General features: G+C 43.0%; 1 protein-coding gene across 2 annotated transcripts; it reads left to right on the top strand.

Annotated features, from left to right (window-relative positions):
* The first annotated feature begins 239 nt into the window (after nt 1–239).
* On the top strand, nt 240–17,511 carry LOC116942659 (galactosylgalactosylxylosylprotein 3-beta-glucuronosyltransferase 2-like). Of its 2 annotated transcripts, none has more exons than XM_032954848.2 (4): nt 240–1,492; nt 5,920–6,064; nt 7,905–8,053; nt 13,188–13,486. In XM_032954848.2, exons 1-4 carry the CDS (start codon nt 962–964, stop codon nt 13,209–13,211), a joined length of 849 nt encoding a protein of 282 aa, XP_032810739.2. In that variant the 5' UTR covers nt 240–961; the 3' UTR covers nt 13,212–13,486. The 2 variants fall into 2 exon arrangements, with proteins under 2 accessions (XP_032810739.2, XP_032810738.2); XM_032954847.2 differs by lacking the exon at nt 13,188–13,486 and adding an exon at nt 16,266–17,511 and having other exon boundaries at nt 245–1,492.
* Nucleotides 17,512–17,884: the final 373 nt, after the last annotated feature.

The raw sequence follows: 17,884 nt of genomic DNA, 5'->3' as shown, positions 1-17,884 counted from the left end.
ATCGTGAGAGAACGCTAGTTGTCAGGGATGGCGAGCGTGCGTGCGTGAATTGCGAGTTAGCGAGCGAGGAGGTGGTGCTGCTGGTGTTGGCGGGTGGTGCAGTTTGTGGATGAGCTGCGTAGATGGAGCATGGCGCGAGGAGGCTGTTGCCCCTCCTGCCTGCGTCGCTCGTGGGCTCTGCGCGCCAGCTAGCGTCGGCAGCGGCGCGCATATCAGGGGGGGGGGGGGGGGCGCTCAGCCCCTGTACCGCCGCGCGTCTCGTGTATAAAAGGCGCTCCCGCTCGTGCATTGTAAGGTTGTTCACGCACCCCGCGCGCTCGTACGAGCGGCGCTCCTCCCCTCCCCCACAACGCACGCAGGGTGGAAGAGACGCGCGGAGATCTACGGCCCCCGAGTCGATCAGCGGGCGCAGTTTTTGTGTGCGTGTGTTTTGTTATTTTTTTTTGTTCAAGTGGGGTTGGGGATGCCAGCCTCTACCAGCGACAGAGCCACGTTTCAAGAGGAGATCAGCTTTTCGGTAGCTATTTGGGCTCTTGCTGATACTGCTGCTGCTGCACATCACATCAACTGTGCGACGGAACAAATTCAACATCAGCCGTGCGTGTGCACAGCTCTTCGGGATACGCGGCTGAACTGAGCGGTCGGAGGGAAATTGGGAACGAGGCGTGGATAATTATTTTCTTGGGAGGTGGGAGGGAAACCTTGTGGTTTTGTTTGCGCGGTTGTGTTTGTGTGTGTGTGCGTGTGTATATATGTACACACGCACACACACGCACACACAAACAAGACGAGACTCTCGAGAAGACATCATCAGCCAGAAGCAGAGCTCCGTCTCCCAACAACCGCCGTGGAAGAAGAGCATGAAGGAGGCTCCTTTTACGCATGAGCGTCGCCACGCGCCTACGATGAGCAGCAGCGCGCACCGCCGCCAGCCGCCGCGCACCAAGCCGCCGTCGGGACGATGAAATCGTACGTCTACAGCCGCCTGCTGGTGGTCTTCCCCTGGGTCCTGGTCGTGATCCTGGTCAGCGACTTGGACTTGAGCAAGAGCCGGCTGCGCCACGGCTACTTCCACCACGCGCGGGGCCCCCCGAGGAACGAATGTTGCAACGCCAGCAGCAGCAGCAGCAGACCGCTCGTCCCCGTGGTGTACTGCATCACCCCCACGTACAGCCGCGCCGTGCAGAAGGCCGAGCTCACGCGGCTGGCCAACACGTTCCGCCAGGTGCCGCGCTTCCACTGGCTCGTGGTGGAGGACTCTGGCCAGAAGACGGCCCTGGTGGGCGCCCTACTGGCCGGCTGCGGCGTGGCGCACACGCACCTCAACGTGGCCACGCCGAGGAGGTTCAAGCGAGCGGGGCAGCCCAGGGCCACGGAGCAGCGCAACGAGGGCCTCAAGTGGCTGCGGAGGAACAGAGCCGCGTCCCGCGACCGGGGGGTCGTGTTCTTCGCGGACGATGACAACACCTACAGCCTGGAGCTCTTCCACGAGGCGAGAGCACTGACACACATGCCACATGCTACACACACACAGTATAGAACACGCGTCATGTATAGACTGCCACGCATGTGCAGCGTGCAGATATTCTACGTAACGGGCATGCGCCACTCACGCAATGCATCCACATAGGCTACGTGACATTGAGCGGTGGTGCAGCGGTTAGCGCACCGCACACTGTGAACTCTGATACTTCGAATTTTGCCTGGTGAAGTATGGTCAAAACAACTCCCACGATCGACAAGTTTGGGGACGCCCTTGATCTATCGATTGACAAAGAGCTGTGCATTTTTATTGTCGTATTCCTGTAATAACACACACCGTTTATATAATGCGCCGCACACACGCACAGCCTGAGGCTCTTTCACGAGGCCATGGGACGGAAGAGAATGCACGCAACCCCTATAGACCTTACATACTAAATACAGCTGGATCACGTATAGTCTCCAGCTAGAGCCACGCTAAGATATCTAACAGACGTATTTACACACACACACTCTCTCTATTACCGACATACATACTTCGCGTGTTTATATGTATGTGTGAACTTCTTTTGCACCGTACGTAGCCAACCGTGCTAATCGGAGGTGCGGGGAAGGACAACAAACTAAACACAAAGAGGGGTTCTAAAAAAAATGAGTTTTCAAGCTAGATTTAAAAGTGCATTTCTCCAGTGGCTCCCTAATACACATGCAAACCAATAGACACACCTATTGTATGCTATATACCATTCTCCACGTTTCTTTCGGGAGCTATTTCACACAATAAAACCTGGGCTGAAGTGGGTGACATCCGTTGCATTATCAGCCATGATCACTGCACTGCTGGACGAAGACCTCCTCTCCGAACCACCCAGCAGGTTGAAGTCCTCTCGGACGCGTTCGTAGGCGTAGATACGCGCGATGTGCACTTAGCACAAAGAGTAGAGGCTCAAGCTGGACAGCTCAAGTGTACACAAAGACAAAGACCCCCCCACCCACCCCGAATAACCTTTAACGCAGACTGCTGGGTCAAGTGCTGTTCGTGAGTTCCGATGAAGGCCGGCACGGCACACGAGGGGGTGGGTGTCCACCACCACGGCCGGTCGCCTTTGTCTCCCGAGTGCCGATGTCTATAACAATAGGTTTTACCATTTCCGGCAATAAAACAGGTGTTAAGATATTCTTAGTTTTTTCGGTAAAGTCACGTTGAAGAGAAACAACAAAATATATATAAAACAATAAAAAATTCTCACGACGTTTCGACCATAACTCAAACGGTCATCATCAGGTGTGTCGGTTTGCATAAATATGCAAACCGACACACCTGATGATGACCGTTTGAGTTATGGTCGAAACGTCGTGAGAATTTTTTATTGTTTTATATATATTTTGTTGTTTCTCTTCAACGTGACTTTACCGAAAAAACTAAGAATATGAATTACTGCAGTCACGAAAGCTTTAAATCAAAATTTAGGTGTTAAGATTTTGATTTAAAGCTTTCGTGACTGCAGTAATTCATATTCTTAGTTTTTTCGGTAAAGTCACGTTGAAGTGACTTTACCGAAAAAACTAAGAATAGGTGTTAAGATGTTAAGAGACCAAACAGAATCCTTTTTCACAGAATCTTGTCTGCGTTAACCACGCGTACTTGTGGTGAACATGCAAACAAAAAAACATACTCTGATAATATATTGGCATTGTCTTTGAAACTGTTTGATCCACACCAGAGACAGTTTTCTTTTGAGCCTCGTCTCAAACAATGCAAGACCAGAGAACGCCAAAAGGCGAACGGCACAAAGACAGTGCCACTATCAGGGCTTTTATAGCTCGGGGTGAGCAGCTACATAATGGAACCTTTGCCTATGTTAAGTCAGGCATTCGTTTAAGTATGACAAGAGGCAAAGACCTCCCGGATAGCCTTAACAGACTGCTGGGGCAAGTGCCGTTAGTGAACACCGATTAAGGCCGGCACGGCAGCCAGCAACCACCCCCGGCCGCCTCTGTCTCCCTCGTGGCGATGTTTTCACACCGCACCAGGTACTCATTTGAGGCTGAGTCGACCTAGGAGAGGCCCAGGGCCGGTTGCGATAATCGTCACTGGCGTTGGCCGTGAGAGGCAATCGGACACGGGTCATTTGAGTATGCACGCAGACTAATAAACAGACTCTGAACGACGCCAGCCAGAAGATCAGAGACACGAATACATACGCTTACATTTCAACGCAAACTGCACGCGGATAGCAGTCTATAACAACGGAGCGTGTTTTACACACACACTATATATACACAATGCATGTGAAAATCCACGATGGCTCCAATTTTAGTGTGAACATTGTCATTGAGTGTGAATGTGTTGCTTGCTGCATGCATAGCGCAGCGTATGCACGCACGTTCACACTGCAATCCTCTCGAGAACTTAGTCATGCGCATTGTAATACTTACAGCTCAGTGTACAGACAAAGATCCCCCATATAGCTATTAACGTACTGTTAGCGAACACCAATTAAGGCCGGCACGGCACACGACACTACGCCCGGCCGCCTTTGTCTTCCAATGCTGATGTTTACACACCCGCAACCTCATTTCAGGCTGAGTCGACCTTCGGGAAGACCAGGGCCCGTTCGAATTTTTGCCACTGTTTATTGGTGGGGTTTGTAGCACAGTGCGCTCGCCACTGCATCACCGCTCAGTGTATAGAACAGGAGACACGCATATAAAAGAACATTAAAAACACAATCTCCAACAGCTTGTTTTTTCTTACAATGTGCATCAAAAAAATGCAATGCTCATGTTGAGTGGAACAGGCTGCACATGTACGCTAATCTCACGGAGCGTTTGAATTGCGCCTCCATGCTTAATTTGGCCCATTCTGAAGCCATCCCGGTAAGGTTGTTTATTACGCAATCGCGCCGTAGCCACGATCATCGACTTTTTAAAAAAATGAACAACCGTTGTAGACAAAAAAAAGAACCAATTTCTGCAACCGCGCTCTGAAACCAGCGATGCTTAGCGGGCGGTATATCATCACAGGGTTACAACATCCGTACTATCTCTTGCTCTTGATAGCTATATACCACGAAGTGCACAGTTTTCATATCATCATTAGTCCACTGCTGGATGAATGACTTCCCAAGCCGCCACCACCAGCACCTCTCGTGATCCCGCGATGGAATAAACCACCCAGAACCTGCACGTGAAATGAATGAATTCATCGCTTCATCTCCTCAATGGTCGGCCTCTCTCTCGGACGTGTTGTTCTATTCATTGGTTGAAACTCCGTAATTGTTATTGACCATCGGTCACTATCCCTTCTCGCGACGGGTGCAGTTGCATAGCGTCAAATGTAATTTTAAACAATGCGTAAATCAGACAGAAATCGCTCAAAAGCGTGACTTTGGTTATATCAGTCACATGCAGCTCTTCGCGGTTGATCAATTAACATGTCACGCGTGCATTGATGTGAAGGTGCAACGCCGCAATTCCTTGCTCATGCCACTGCTGGCTTGAAAGATCTCCGCTAGATGGAGCTCAGTGCATTTGGCCTACTCTTCCACGCTGTCCTGACGGCTTCGGAGTACCCACGTTTTACCTCACGTCACGCGACCTGTCGTTGGACTTAATGCGGTGTCACCATTTATACTGCTGCTTGAACAGAGGCAGAGACGTTAAGGACACTTGCGAACCAGCGGTCTCTCGGTTGGGAGTCCACAATGATATTACCCTACGGCACAAATCCCAGATAATACCTATCAATGTGTGAACTTACACTGGAGTGTGAGGCTGAATGGGAACGAGAGATCCACAATGCGCCGATATACAGGGTGACCGAAAAGTCAGGAAACGTAGGATTATTAAATTTAGTTTAACACTGCCATTTAAATGTTTAATCGATCATCCTTTAAGTTGAGTTGATGTTTTATCTATTATCATTATTAACATCACAGTTTCTTCTCTCCGTGGGGTCACCTCAAATCAGTTGTTTATCAAACTCGACCAAGAACTCTGAACGAATTGAGACAAAACGCAATTGATGTATGTTCAAGGATTACACCGGTAATCTTTAAAACAGTCCTAAATTCATTTCACAACAGAATCCATGCGTGCATTAATGTTAATGGAAGTCAATTTCAATTATTTTAATATACATGAAAACGTTCTACGTGATTTGTTAAAAGACGTATAATAACCCAATGTGTCCTAACTTTTGGGGCACCCTGTATAGAGTAAACTCTATACACATAGAGTAAACTCTATACACGGGAATATGATTTAGGACAGGATCGGTGCTGAAGCTCCTCTCACTGCCCACGGGCTGGGCACGACACTAGACGACAGTGCGTGAGCAGAAGGTGTGGCTCGTATCCACTTTCTCCGCTGCTCCTGGTACTCAACTTGACCCTCCTCCTCCGCCTCTTCATCCTCTCTCTCTCTGTCCCGCAGATTCGCAGCGTCCGCCAGGTGGGCGTGTGGCCCGTGGGGCTCGTGGGCGGACGGCGCTACGAGCGGCCCCTGGTGGAGAGAGGCCGCGTCGTGGGGTGGTACACGGGCTGGCGGCCCGACCGGCCCTTCGCCACCGACATGGCAGGTTCGTGGAAGTTCGTGCTCCTTCACTCAATCGGGTTGCCTTCATGTGGAAACGTATGGGGGGGAGGGGGGGGGGGACGCTTGTCAGGCTGATGTTGTGCGTCAGTGCGCTGTCCATGGTGCTGAAAGGCAGCAGTGCATTTACTTTATCCTAAGCGTGTCGTATAGAGCAACAACGTGCTGTGTAAGGCAACGCAGGTACATTCTCATATGAATTGTGTAAAGCCGCAAGGCGCTGTTCTTGATTTCCCATGCCATTCCGCTATTGATACCAGTAACTAACATTGAACCTTAATCATCTTAGAGGTGTGTCTTTAGTCTTTGAGCCTGGCACAATTGCAAAAGCATCCCAATACTAATAAAGGTGCGTTAGTCTATCTCTCTGCACGTTGCTGCATGAATCTGTGTATATGTTTATGTGTCGTGCAGCATTGCTTTGTGTGTAGTGTTGAATAACGACAAAGCAGCTATGCCTGGCTTAGGCCCTACCCTGCCCTCTTTATCCTTGCAAATATTGATCACTCATCAGCCAGCCCGTATCACCCTTGCATCTCTTGCCTTTTCCTTTCAACCTCAGGCCCCCCTTTCGTGCTCACCCCTTCTTGACCTTGTTTTTCAGCGGGTAATGTGCATTTGTTTCATGGCGATGGCATCCTCAGTTGCAACTGTAAAAATCGCCGCGTATATTTGATCCTGGGATAAAACATGTAAATGTAACAATCCTCTAGACACGTCCACATTCAGCGGGTTTTTGAACAGTTATGTGACGAATGATATTAAATAGCATATTCACGTTTTTGCTCTAGCGCTTAGTTGAAGACGATGTAATGTAACTGACTGGTATTTTCCACCTGCTGCTAATCCATTCGTTTGTGTGCAGGAGCGAGTTAGATTGGGGCATTGCTTCTGAACCTCAATGAATGGTGACGGCATGGAGGTGCCTTTCATCCTGAAGCGGACAGACTATGGCTGATGACGATGATGGACATGTTTGTTTAATCCGAGCTGGGTTGAGGGATGACCAATGTTTACGTGCTAAACCCACAAAGGCCAATCCCGTCCGAGTTTACGAATACAATTCATTTTGAAGTCCACTGTGAATAATTATCTTCCGCTGAATGAAGGCCTCCCCAAGCCATCACCATCTCTCATGATCACGCTACGCAACAATCTATACCGAGCTCCGGCACACGAGCTAATTTTTTCGCTCCATCTTCACGGTGGACGTCTTCTCGGGTGTCCTCCATTCTTTGACTGCTACTCCATCGTTGGTCTCGACCACCGGCCATGATCCCTTCTTGCGACTCGTCCTGCCCAAGGCCATTTCTCTTGTGTACGCTCTGTGATCCACGTGTTCCGATTTCTGTCCCTCTGTGTTATTCCAAGCATGATTCTCTCCACACTTCCTTCCTTACACATCTCTCTGAGTTAATTATCCACGTCAAAGTCCCTGTTTGTGATCCGCACGCCATAGCAGGTAATTATACACGTGTATAGATTTATTTTAATGCATTGTGCTGCACTCGATATTACATATGGCAATGGTGAATATAACTTTGAAGTCATACCCTGATGGACAATGCCGTATAACCGTGTGTGACCGCTTCACGAAATTGCTCTCTCAGAACCTCGCCCCCTGCTGGTCAAGCTGCAGACGGAACTATTTCTGTAAACCTTGTTAACGTATTATAAACTTGTCAAAGATTGGACCTGAGAATACCACTGATGGTGATGTAACAACATTCAGATGTAGAGAAAGAATAATAATACTCATCATCACAATTTTTACTATCATGGTCCACAGTCAAACATCCAACAAAGTGGTAGTCTTTGCCCACCAGGATTTGCAGTCAATCTGGAGGTCCTTCTCTTAAACCCGAAAGCCATGTTCAAGAGGAGAGGCTCGCAGCCCGGCATGCAGGAGTCCGACTTCCTCAAGCAGATCACCACCATGGAGGAGCTGGAGCCCAAGGCAGATAACTGCACCAAGGTGAGACACTCGCTACTTAAACAAAAAAAAATATTTTAATGTAATTATATATAAAACAAAGCGTGAAAAATGCATGCTGAATATGCAGTAAATGTATGCAAAATTATTCATGTTTACAATTACTTTTGAGCCACCACAATGGGTTTTTTTTGCATTGATATAATAATTATATGTTTTAGTGATACAATTTTCACGAATCAAGTTATACTTGCTAAATATATGATAGTAGAAGTATTTTAGAAATATAAATGCTTTTTAAAATGATGGTGAGAATGTTTTATCTTCTTTGGTTCTTTCGGTAAAGTCACGTAGAATGAGAATAAAATAATAAATTGATCAAATAAAATAACACAATAATATTCTCACGACGTTTCGGCCACAACACAAGCGGCCTTCATCAGTTGAAGGGACGAGACTGTCTGGTAGGACAGCACTCCAGCGCTGTCCTACCAGCACTCCAGCGCTGTCCTACCAGCACTCCAGCGCTGTCCTACCAGACAGTCTCGTCCCTTCACCTGATGAAGGCCGCTTGTGTTGTGGCCGAAACGTCGTGAGAATATTATTGTGTTATTTTATTTTATCAATTTATTATTTTATTCTCATTCTACGTGACTTTACCGAAAGAACCAAAGAAGATGAATCATTGCAGTCACGAAAGCTTTAAATCGAGAATGTTTTACTTCAAAAAATCACATACTAACCCAAAACACACAAGTAAAAAAAACATTCCCCGAAATTATATTAACTCGCATACGCTGTCAATTTCATACAAATATTGAGATAAAATTAAACAGCATGCTATTATAAATTAACGCATGAAATAAGGGAAATGTAACCCTTACTGACAACAATGGGAGTTGTTTTTTTCTTCTCAGAACATGGCTGATGTTTGGCCACATTTGAAAACGGAAATATTGAATAAAAAGTGAGGCAATCTTTTTTAAGACAAAAGCCAATATGCTAAGCTCTGCCATTTATTTAGTTACAAATTGTAGTCAGATAAAACAAAAAAAACATTGTTAAAAGGCAACATAACAAACACTATGGGGTGTACGGTCAGTGGGATTTTTAATACAATCATGTGGCCCACTCAACAATGGGGCTGTGATGAATTCTTGAACCGGAATCGATTAATCGGATTACGCATGCGTGGAATTGAGTGTGTGAGAAACGATTGCAGTCTCTGTAATCGATGTTAATTATGTGCAAATGTTACATTAAGGCTAATGAGAAGGAGAAAGACGCCAGAAAACGAACGAGTGAGACAACAACAGTCGATATTTGAGAATGAATTTGTGATGTCGAATCTTGGCAATAGCTTATTCATAGCTGGCTGAATGGTAGTCACATGTTAGCAGACGTTGTAAGCATGAACACAATTGCAATGCTTGCAAGCAAGGATAGGGTAAAGTACTCATTGCTATTTTATATCGACTGTTTAATTATGGTTACCATGTAGTTTTTCTCTGCCACAATTGAATCACAATATTAATATTTAGACACTTAAAAAACAATTGGTTTGATTAAATTTTAGTTTATGTTTTATGGACAGATGGTGAAGGTATTTTATACGCGTTATTATTAGTGTTTCCCTTAATGTAAAAATCAATGAATGTCAACCTTAAAAAAAAGTAGATTGGACATAACCCAATGTCATAATTTTGTTACAATCTGATTTTCATTTTGATCGTTTTCAATTGTAGAAATATTAAGCCGCCCTCTCAAATCAGTAGATTGGATTGGTCAGGGATTGTGCAGTTTCCAATTACAACCCACACTGATGATACACCCAGACAAACAACACGTTTTCTTATTTTCGTTACATTTAAACTGTGTTGTTCACACAGAATTAACGACCTACATATATATAGAGAAATAAAATGCCCCAATCACAGAACAAGGACTCAATTATTACATTATTCACTGATTTGAACAATTCAAGACTGGTTGGGTTCTTACTGCAAATGTAGTCATTGTCCACTGATTTTATTGCAAAATCGTAACCAAAAATGGAAAGGCCAACTAATCACATGAGAAAGCCAGGTTTATCATCGACCACACACACACATATATATGTACTGTAAGATTATGGGAAATACAAATGAATATCAAATTCAATTATTCATGGCCTTAGTCGATAATTAAATGGCATTTTAATTCGTGAAAACTGACATAATCCTCAAAGATATCACAAACCGAGGCCTCAAATAAAGCATACTTTTGAACCATTTACAAAAATACAACAGCAACACTGAGATTTCATGAAAACACACGTACGTATTATAAGGGAGTAAGACAAGGAGATACGATTTTGCCAAAGTTATCCATGGCGACATCAGAATGTATGTCCTGAAAATTGCATTGCAGTAATTTAGCCATTTCGGAGTGGATGATGAGTTATGAACGATGTGAAATTATAGAAGAACGCTGTAAAGCCGGGCCTTGGAATGCATGTGAGCATTAAAGTACACGTCCAATGTAGTTATAGAAAGTGGACTTGGATAAAACTTTAAATCAAGAGGCTGACGAGATCGGTTGGAAAACTGAACCTGGCGATGAACAGAAACATAGCAATGTGCCTGAACAATCACGTGGTATGCATCAGTGTAGATTATCTGGATAAACATTGACAAAGAAAAAGGGAAATATTTATAAAAAGTGCACCAAGAAGTATGGCCAGGTATGTATGTTGAACTTCTTTCGCGCCGTACGTCGCCAGCCATGCTAATCAGAGGTGTGGGGGAAGGACAACAAACTAAACACAAAGAGCGTTTCTAAAGAAATTAGTTTTCTATTTAGATTGAAGAGTGCATAGCTCCAGTATCTTCCTAAGCGGAGCACATGGATTTGAGAATACTTGCGAGTTAGAGTCAAGTTAGAGGCATTCAAATGACTGTTAAGAGACGTAAGTTAGCGTGGGTAGAACATTGCTGCAAGAGGAAATCATCACCGGTGGTCAAGACTGATGATGGAGTGGCAGCGAAAGGAGGGAACACACCCAAGATGATGTCGAATGAAGAGTGATGAATCAGATCCTGTTCCAGGGGCTAGGTGTATTGTTGCATGGTAGTGAGGGATGGCCATTGGCTTTTGCCAAACTATCACTTAAAATATTTTTCTGAAAGAAAAAAAACCCGTTAAAAAAATTTAATCTTAAACATCTACAAAAGGTTTATGTTTAATAAAAAAAGACCAATAACATTTCCCTAAATTGTGTTTTTGCTGTAAATAATTGTCTAGTTATCATACGAAAACTGTTTATATATGTATATAAAATAATACTTACTATCTACATGGTTGTGACAATCTCAGAAAAATAGCACCGTGGCCCATTACACTGAGTGACATCTAAATGCTAAGTGTCAACTAATGTAGTCCTTAGCCTCTCTTTTACGAACCCACATTGACCAGTTATGGTGTGGAGAAAGCCTTCAGCCAGCTTCAGAATAACAAAGGAGTTATGTTATGATGTTAAATATATACTTATCGCCAATTTTTTTAAAATCTAATTTTGGTGATTAAATATTTACCTGTTTCATTGGCCACAAACGACCTTACGACAAAGGACCTAATTTTATGCTCATTATATTTAAGTGAATATTCACAATAAATTAGTCTTCATGGTTAATATACCTATATTGAATAAAAACTACGTTAAAACCCAATAATGTTAAATCCTGGAATTTCTTTTCACAAAAAACAGCCACATTGTCCTCTATTTTATACATATAAATAAATAGGTCCTTTATGACATATGCAATATTATTAATGTTGCAAAATTATGTCACGTTTACTGAGAAAAAATGCGTAATTCTTTTTTTAGTGTAACAGTCTTGTTTTTTTTTACAAATACTGACAACAAATCCTCTCTTGCGTTTTATTTTAAATAAAATAAAAACTTTAAGAAAAATCGTTGGACCATTGCATTATATACAGCTCTGTAATTGTTCTTTGCTACAATGGCCTTAGCCCTTCGTTGTTGTGATGACAATTGCTATATACGCTACATATCGTATCGTGACTAAAATGAGGAAAATACGTGAAAAATTACACGCCCAAACCATGTACCTTTTTTCATTGGCAATTAAAAAAAACCTCGTATTTATCTTTGTTAAAAACATACTGACTTTTTCCTGCTATTTTCTTTGTATTATTTACTGAAAACTCTAAACCAATAATGTGCTGCATGCTTAATATTATTGTGAGTAAAATCCAATAATATTACCTAAAAACAACAATGCTAGTAAAATAACAAGCCAAACATGTTTCACGACATTCAAATAAAACAAGCTGGAAGCCATTTCACAATGAGGATATTGACTCTTCAAAGAGAGTTGTGCACAGATAGAGGCAAACACCAATGTCTCATGAAGCATACATTAGGTGCACATGTGTACATCAAGGGACACAATTTTTACTGCTTGCATGCAAAATGGGACCGTTAATGACTAAAAACTTTTTTTTATCCTGCCTATTTTGCCCATTGATATATGTATATTGTCAGATAAACTGCATTACAAATGGTTTAGGGGTTTTGTTAATCAACTCGTTAAACGCACGTGAAGTTGGACGAACAGATTGACGAATGGATGCATGGACATATTTCCTAGCAATGGAAATAACATGTTCGCTTTGGAATATAATTTGAGTCAGGCTACAGGCCTTACATTCTGCCAGTAACAATTAGTCCACAAAGGCCTTAGGTTGATGGACTAAAATGTTGTAGTTTTATTTTATGGCATTCCTTGTCTGTTTGTTATTTATATTATTACCCACAATCCAATGTGACATCATATTATTACATTTTCACAGCATAATGTGAATTTTTTTGTTTTCATGAATAACAATATGTAAATTTTCTGTATCTTAAATTGGCTCAATTTCAAATAAAACATGAAAATTATCAGGGTCAAAAGGAACCCAATTTGTTTTCCCTCATATATCACTGAAAACAACAAAGCAGCTGATCACGTATACTTGCTTAATATGTTACGTGTTAAGAATCTTTGTAACACTTTTTTTACCCAACAAAAAAAAACATACTCGCGGTTTTCCTCATCTAGAAAATGTATGTAAAAAAAGACTATTATTTGTCAACATGTATTTTCTCTTTCCCCCCCCCCCACCCCCCTAGAATGATAAAATAATTAGGGCGTGATTCACTTCTCTGCCAATGCCAAATGAGGTGTCCTGGCTGCGCCCTTGCTAGCTGCTTCCGAGCACCACATTCAGATCCTCATAATGGCCTAGCCGGTAACGCCTTGCCCCCTTCCATGCTATACCCAACACAATACGATATTAATTTTCACAATATGACAATTACAGTAGCATGATATCCGATTCCTATAACTTTGTAGTAGTATCTAGCAGTTTTGTTGTATTGATTTTGTGTATTGCTGTCTTTCCATTACAAATAAAGATGACTCAAAGGTTTATTATGTTGAGTGAACTGCTTTTGCAACTTCGCAACCTATAATGCTTAATACGCACACGCTATCACCGATGCGAGAAATAACTCATTAAATCAACTACCGCAGTAGTCCAGGCTCACTGTAAGCTGTGGTGCGGGAAAACAAGCATGTTTCGTGCCACATCTAATTATTGTCTTTATCGTTTGACATTTATTTTGCCAGAATAAAGGATGTCGAAAAAACGGTCACGACAATTAGCAAAACGGACGATACGATTATCGTGGACCTTGTCCTGTATGGTCAATTGTAGTATTACCTTTATGGGGCAATTGTAGTATTACCTTACGGCGACGACCCTAATAATAAAAAAACAACGGGTAGAGCCGACACATGGGCTGGCTGTCCTGGGGTGTTGGTGCTAAATACTACGCGCGTACAATGGAAATGATTTTCACAAATGTTTAGCACCATTAGTCCGCGAGCCCAGACTGGATGTTTCACTTGTCGAAACCACCTGAAGTGGCATAACTTTAGCTATTCCAAATGCTCAATGTGGCCAACAACAGTGAATTATGTGATAACAATTTGAAGCGAATAGCCGTATAAATAAAATGGCTCTGCTCACCTTTTACTACCTGAGGCAGTACCAATTTCCCCGCTAGCCCATGGATTACTCGTAAGGGACTCCTGTTGATCTCAAGCGTCGCTGCTGGTGGTACCATGGACAGCGCAGCATTGCCACCTTGCAACGCCACAGTGAGCAGTTTGGTTCGTGATATGGAGACACCACATATCTATAAGGTCCACGATAATTATAATGTTTTGCAAAATATTGTGTTTGTCATTGCTCGTTTATTCTTTATTTTATTCCCTAACCAAATAGTTATGAAACGACAAAAGCACAATACTGACACTTCTAAATATATAGCGTTTGCTAAATAATTGAGTGCTGAGTACAATGTATTAAAATTGACAGCTCAGTGGTTATAATTTTGTAGTTGGGTTGATTATTTAATTACTCCTTGTGTCATTAACAGCAAGTGCGTTATAGGTTGTCAAGTGGCAGGCCTAAATTCATACTGGAAGTACAGCAAAGCTAAAAAAACGAGACTATAAAAATGCTAAATCCTATTACAAATATATTGGAAAACTGATACCATGAAAATACATCAATCCCTCATCACGTGGAAATTGTCATCATCACGTGAAATATTACATCGCGGCAACCCGAGCGAGTACGACAACGGCACTCTGCGGAAAGGTGCATGGGGCCAGGCAGCACGTTGACCGCTGGTCGAGTGGGGGCTCAGAGGGTGACTGAGACAGAAGCGCATGCCACACTACCAACACCTTGCCGCCAACCCCTGGTGTAAAATTCCCACCAGCTCGGAGCTGCAATGGGAATCTGTTGGGCGCGCAAACTCTCATCCGTTACACCCACGCCCACTATCGTGGTCATCTTATTCTTACGGCTGATGTTGATGAGTCAAACAATTGCATCAGGAGTCGTAGAGTCTTATCGCTGTGATGCCTCATTCGCGTTTAAGATTCGGGCATTGGGTCGTTGTATGACTCCTTGTCCGGTCTGGCTGATCACAGTCACATACCGGAGAATATTTCATGTCCTATATGGCTCATAACTGTCGGTGCTGTGAGAATTAGAAGATATGATTATCATAGGAACGCAACAAAAAATTATTGTTGGCTACTAGTTCCTGTCATAATTGCGATAAGATTACTGGTGAGATGTGAATCACGTACTTACTGTATAGTAAGATACTTTTTTTTTAAACAATAGATTCAGGAAAATGTATACCTTGAGAGAGACATCATTTACTTAAGTTGTTTTGGTGAAAATTTGAATTGCGTTGATATTTATTACAGTGCATAAACCTAACAGCATTTAAAAAATACAGCTGACCGAGCTCTCGCCGAGCTTCACATGTCTTACATTGACATGCTAATCGCTCACAATACAATGGCCACCCCCCACAGCTCCGTAGTACCTCTGCCACACTGGCATTAGCTGCCCCGCCCATCTCTAAACCTTTATAAGCATCCTGCCTCGGCAGATTTCCCCCTCTTTTTCACCTGAAGACGATTGCTTGTGTTGCGATTGAAACGTCGTGATATTATTATTCTTGGTTCTTTCGGTAAAGTCACGTAGAAGGGAAACAATAAAATAATAAAAATATAAAACAATTAAATTCTCACGACGTTTCGACTGCAACACAAGCAATCATAATCAGGTGTGAAAACCACAGAAAGAAAATGTGAAAAAAGTGGCGTTATTTAAAAAAAATGTTGCTGTGGTTTTCACACCTGATGATGATTGCTTGTGTTGCAGTCGAAACGTCGTGAAAATTGTATTGTTTTATATTTTATTATTTTATTGTTTCCCTTCTACGTGACTTTACCTAAAGAACCAAGAATATGAATCCCTGCAGTCGCGAAAGCTTTAAATCAAAATATTATTTTAATTATTTTTTTCTATCAAGGTGGCTTTACCGAAAGACCCAAATAATATACATGATAACTTTTGTCAAATTATTGCTCTTCTGTTCCCAACCTTAATGGTTAATATGCATGCTAAAAGCCAATTTAAAAAAGTACATTTGTTTTCACATTCTGAGCGTAAATGTTCCGGCTCTCAGGTATACGTAACCTCATATTTCCCCCCTCAATAGACCAACTCGCTCCCTCACCACACTTGCACGTTTGCATTGCCCGTTTCACCTGAGCTGGCTCAGAAACATCCCGAATTGTGACTCCGTTTAACTCGAAGCGTTGCTCTTTTCCAGGTTCTCGTGTGGCACACGCGGACAGAGAAGGCAAACCTTGTCAATGAATCGCGAGATAAACAGGAAAAGATTTATATCGAGGTGTGACGGGAGGGCACCTCAGGCGAGCTGCCGACTCTTCCCCCTTTGCCTTACGGACGACGTTTCGCTTTTAAGAAGAAAAATAATGCTTATTGCACTGCTGGGACTACCTAATAAAGCTGAAGCGCAATTCCCCCAATTCCCCAAAAATAACTGGAATGCCAACCCAACTTGCCACACTTTCCCTCTCCCCACCTCGTATTGTTTCAAGCCCCTTCCCGGTTTTGTTTTGAGAAATCGCCGGGGTTATTGTGAAAGCGACGCTTGACGACTTCATACTGGAACACTGAATGGAAGAAAGAAAAATGAAAAAAAGACAACGAATGCAAAGTAAACCTCACAAGGGATAAATGGATCACCTTTTCCCCTTCTCAATTCCCTTCAGGGCTACGTTAGAATGTGCACAATTCAGCCTAATTAAAATACGTTTGGAGTCCCATTATTCTCTACATATTAATGAAATCTGTCACTGGAGGATGAAATACGAGTGTCATTGATTGTCATTACATAATTGTACATACCGTATGTTGGTTCCTATGTGGCACAGTTTAGAGAGTTAATATTGCATGTAAGATGGAAAATGATCCTATTTATATGTAAATTTTGCACAGTTTACATTAGAACCCACGGCTAAAGGAAGTCTTTTGATACAACTGGTAGTCTGTGATAATGGATTGTTGTCATATATTGGCTTTCTGCTTCCTTTCCAGCTTTGAATTTTTTTAAATACATTACACAAATTGTAATTGCAAATGATTTTTATGGAAAGTTACAGGGTTGAGAAAGGAACGTGTGAAATGCATCTTCTGTGGCTTATAAACGTGTTTCGAATAGCTAATCTTACAAAGTCTTGTGATCTGCTCATGCAGCGGGGGTGGAAAACAAAAAAACAAGGCACGGGAAGAATGAATGAATGACTGGAGACCTTGTCAGCTCAAAGTCACGCTCAGCGCACCCACCACAGGCAATGCCTCATTGCTACGATCCTTTTAAATAAAGACCGCTGCTTAGACTACGATGGCGGACGCACAGCAGAACAAACGTCTTAATTGTGCGTGTGGCTTTTGGAGGAGCGTGAACAATGCGAGGTCTGAACCACAACTGTTAGTTGACCAGTGGCCTCCACTGCAAGGTCCATATGACTACAGTAAAAGCGCTCTCCGTATTTTGCTGCCCGTCTGCTCAAGTGTTGTGGCTCACATTACTCCAACTCAAGCTGGCTTAAGGGGAAAGTTGCACGTACAATTTCTGCGCAAACGCTGCCCAGCCACTATCGTCAAACGCTTTTTTTTGCCCACGGTGCCCCAGGAAGATTTTCCCTGTTGGTTTCAGCCCGAGGTTAATATTTTGATGGCCATCTTGGCATTGAGCGGATTCATCCTTCGCGTGTCAGTATCACGTCGTTTTCAATGTCTCATTATTATTGACGGGACGCTGTCGCGGTGCAATTGTTTGCACACTGGGCTTACAATCCAAGGTACGTCAGAAGATGAAACAATGGTAAAAGTGTATTAAATCTCTTACACTCAGAATTGTAA

The sequence above is a fragment of the Petromyzon marinus genome, chromosome 15 (assembly GCF_048934315.1).
Source record: "Petromyzon marinus isolate PM22_M1 ecotype Great Lakes invasive population chromosome 15, UKy_Petmar_22M1.pri1.0, whole genome shotgun sequence".
NCBI lineage: Eukaryota > Metazoa > Chordata > Hyperoartia > Petromyzontiformes > Petromyzontidae > Petromyzon > Petromyzon marinus.
Note: the sequence above shows the minus strand (reverse complement) of the source record. Positions and strands in the feature narration are given on the sequence as shown.

Excerpts from the sequence above, each read along its gene's own strand:
- LOC116942659 (XM_032954847.2), top strand. The coding sequence starts at position 962 with ATGAAATCGTACGTCTACAGCCGCCTGCTGGTGGTCTTCCCCTGGGTC. Across the intron at positions 6,065-7,904 it reads CTTCGCCACCGACATGGCAG|GATTTGCAGTCAATCTGGAG; the intron begins GTTCGTGGAAGT and ends TTTGCCCACCAG. Across the intron at positions 8,054-16,265 it reads AGGCAGATAACTGCACCAAG|GTTCTCGTGTGGCACACGCG; the intron begins GTGAGACACTCG and ends GCTCTTTTCCAG.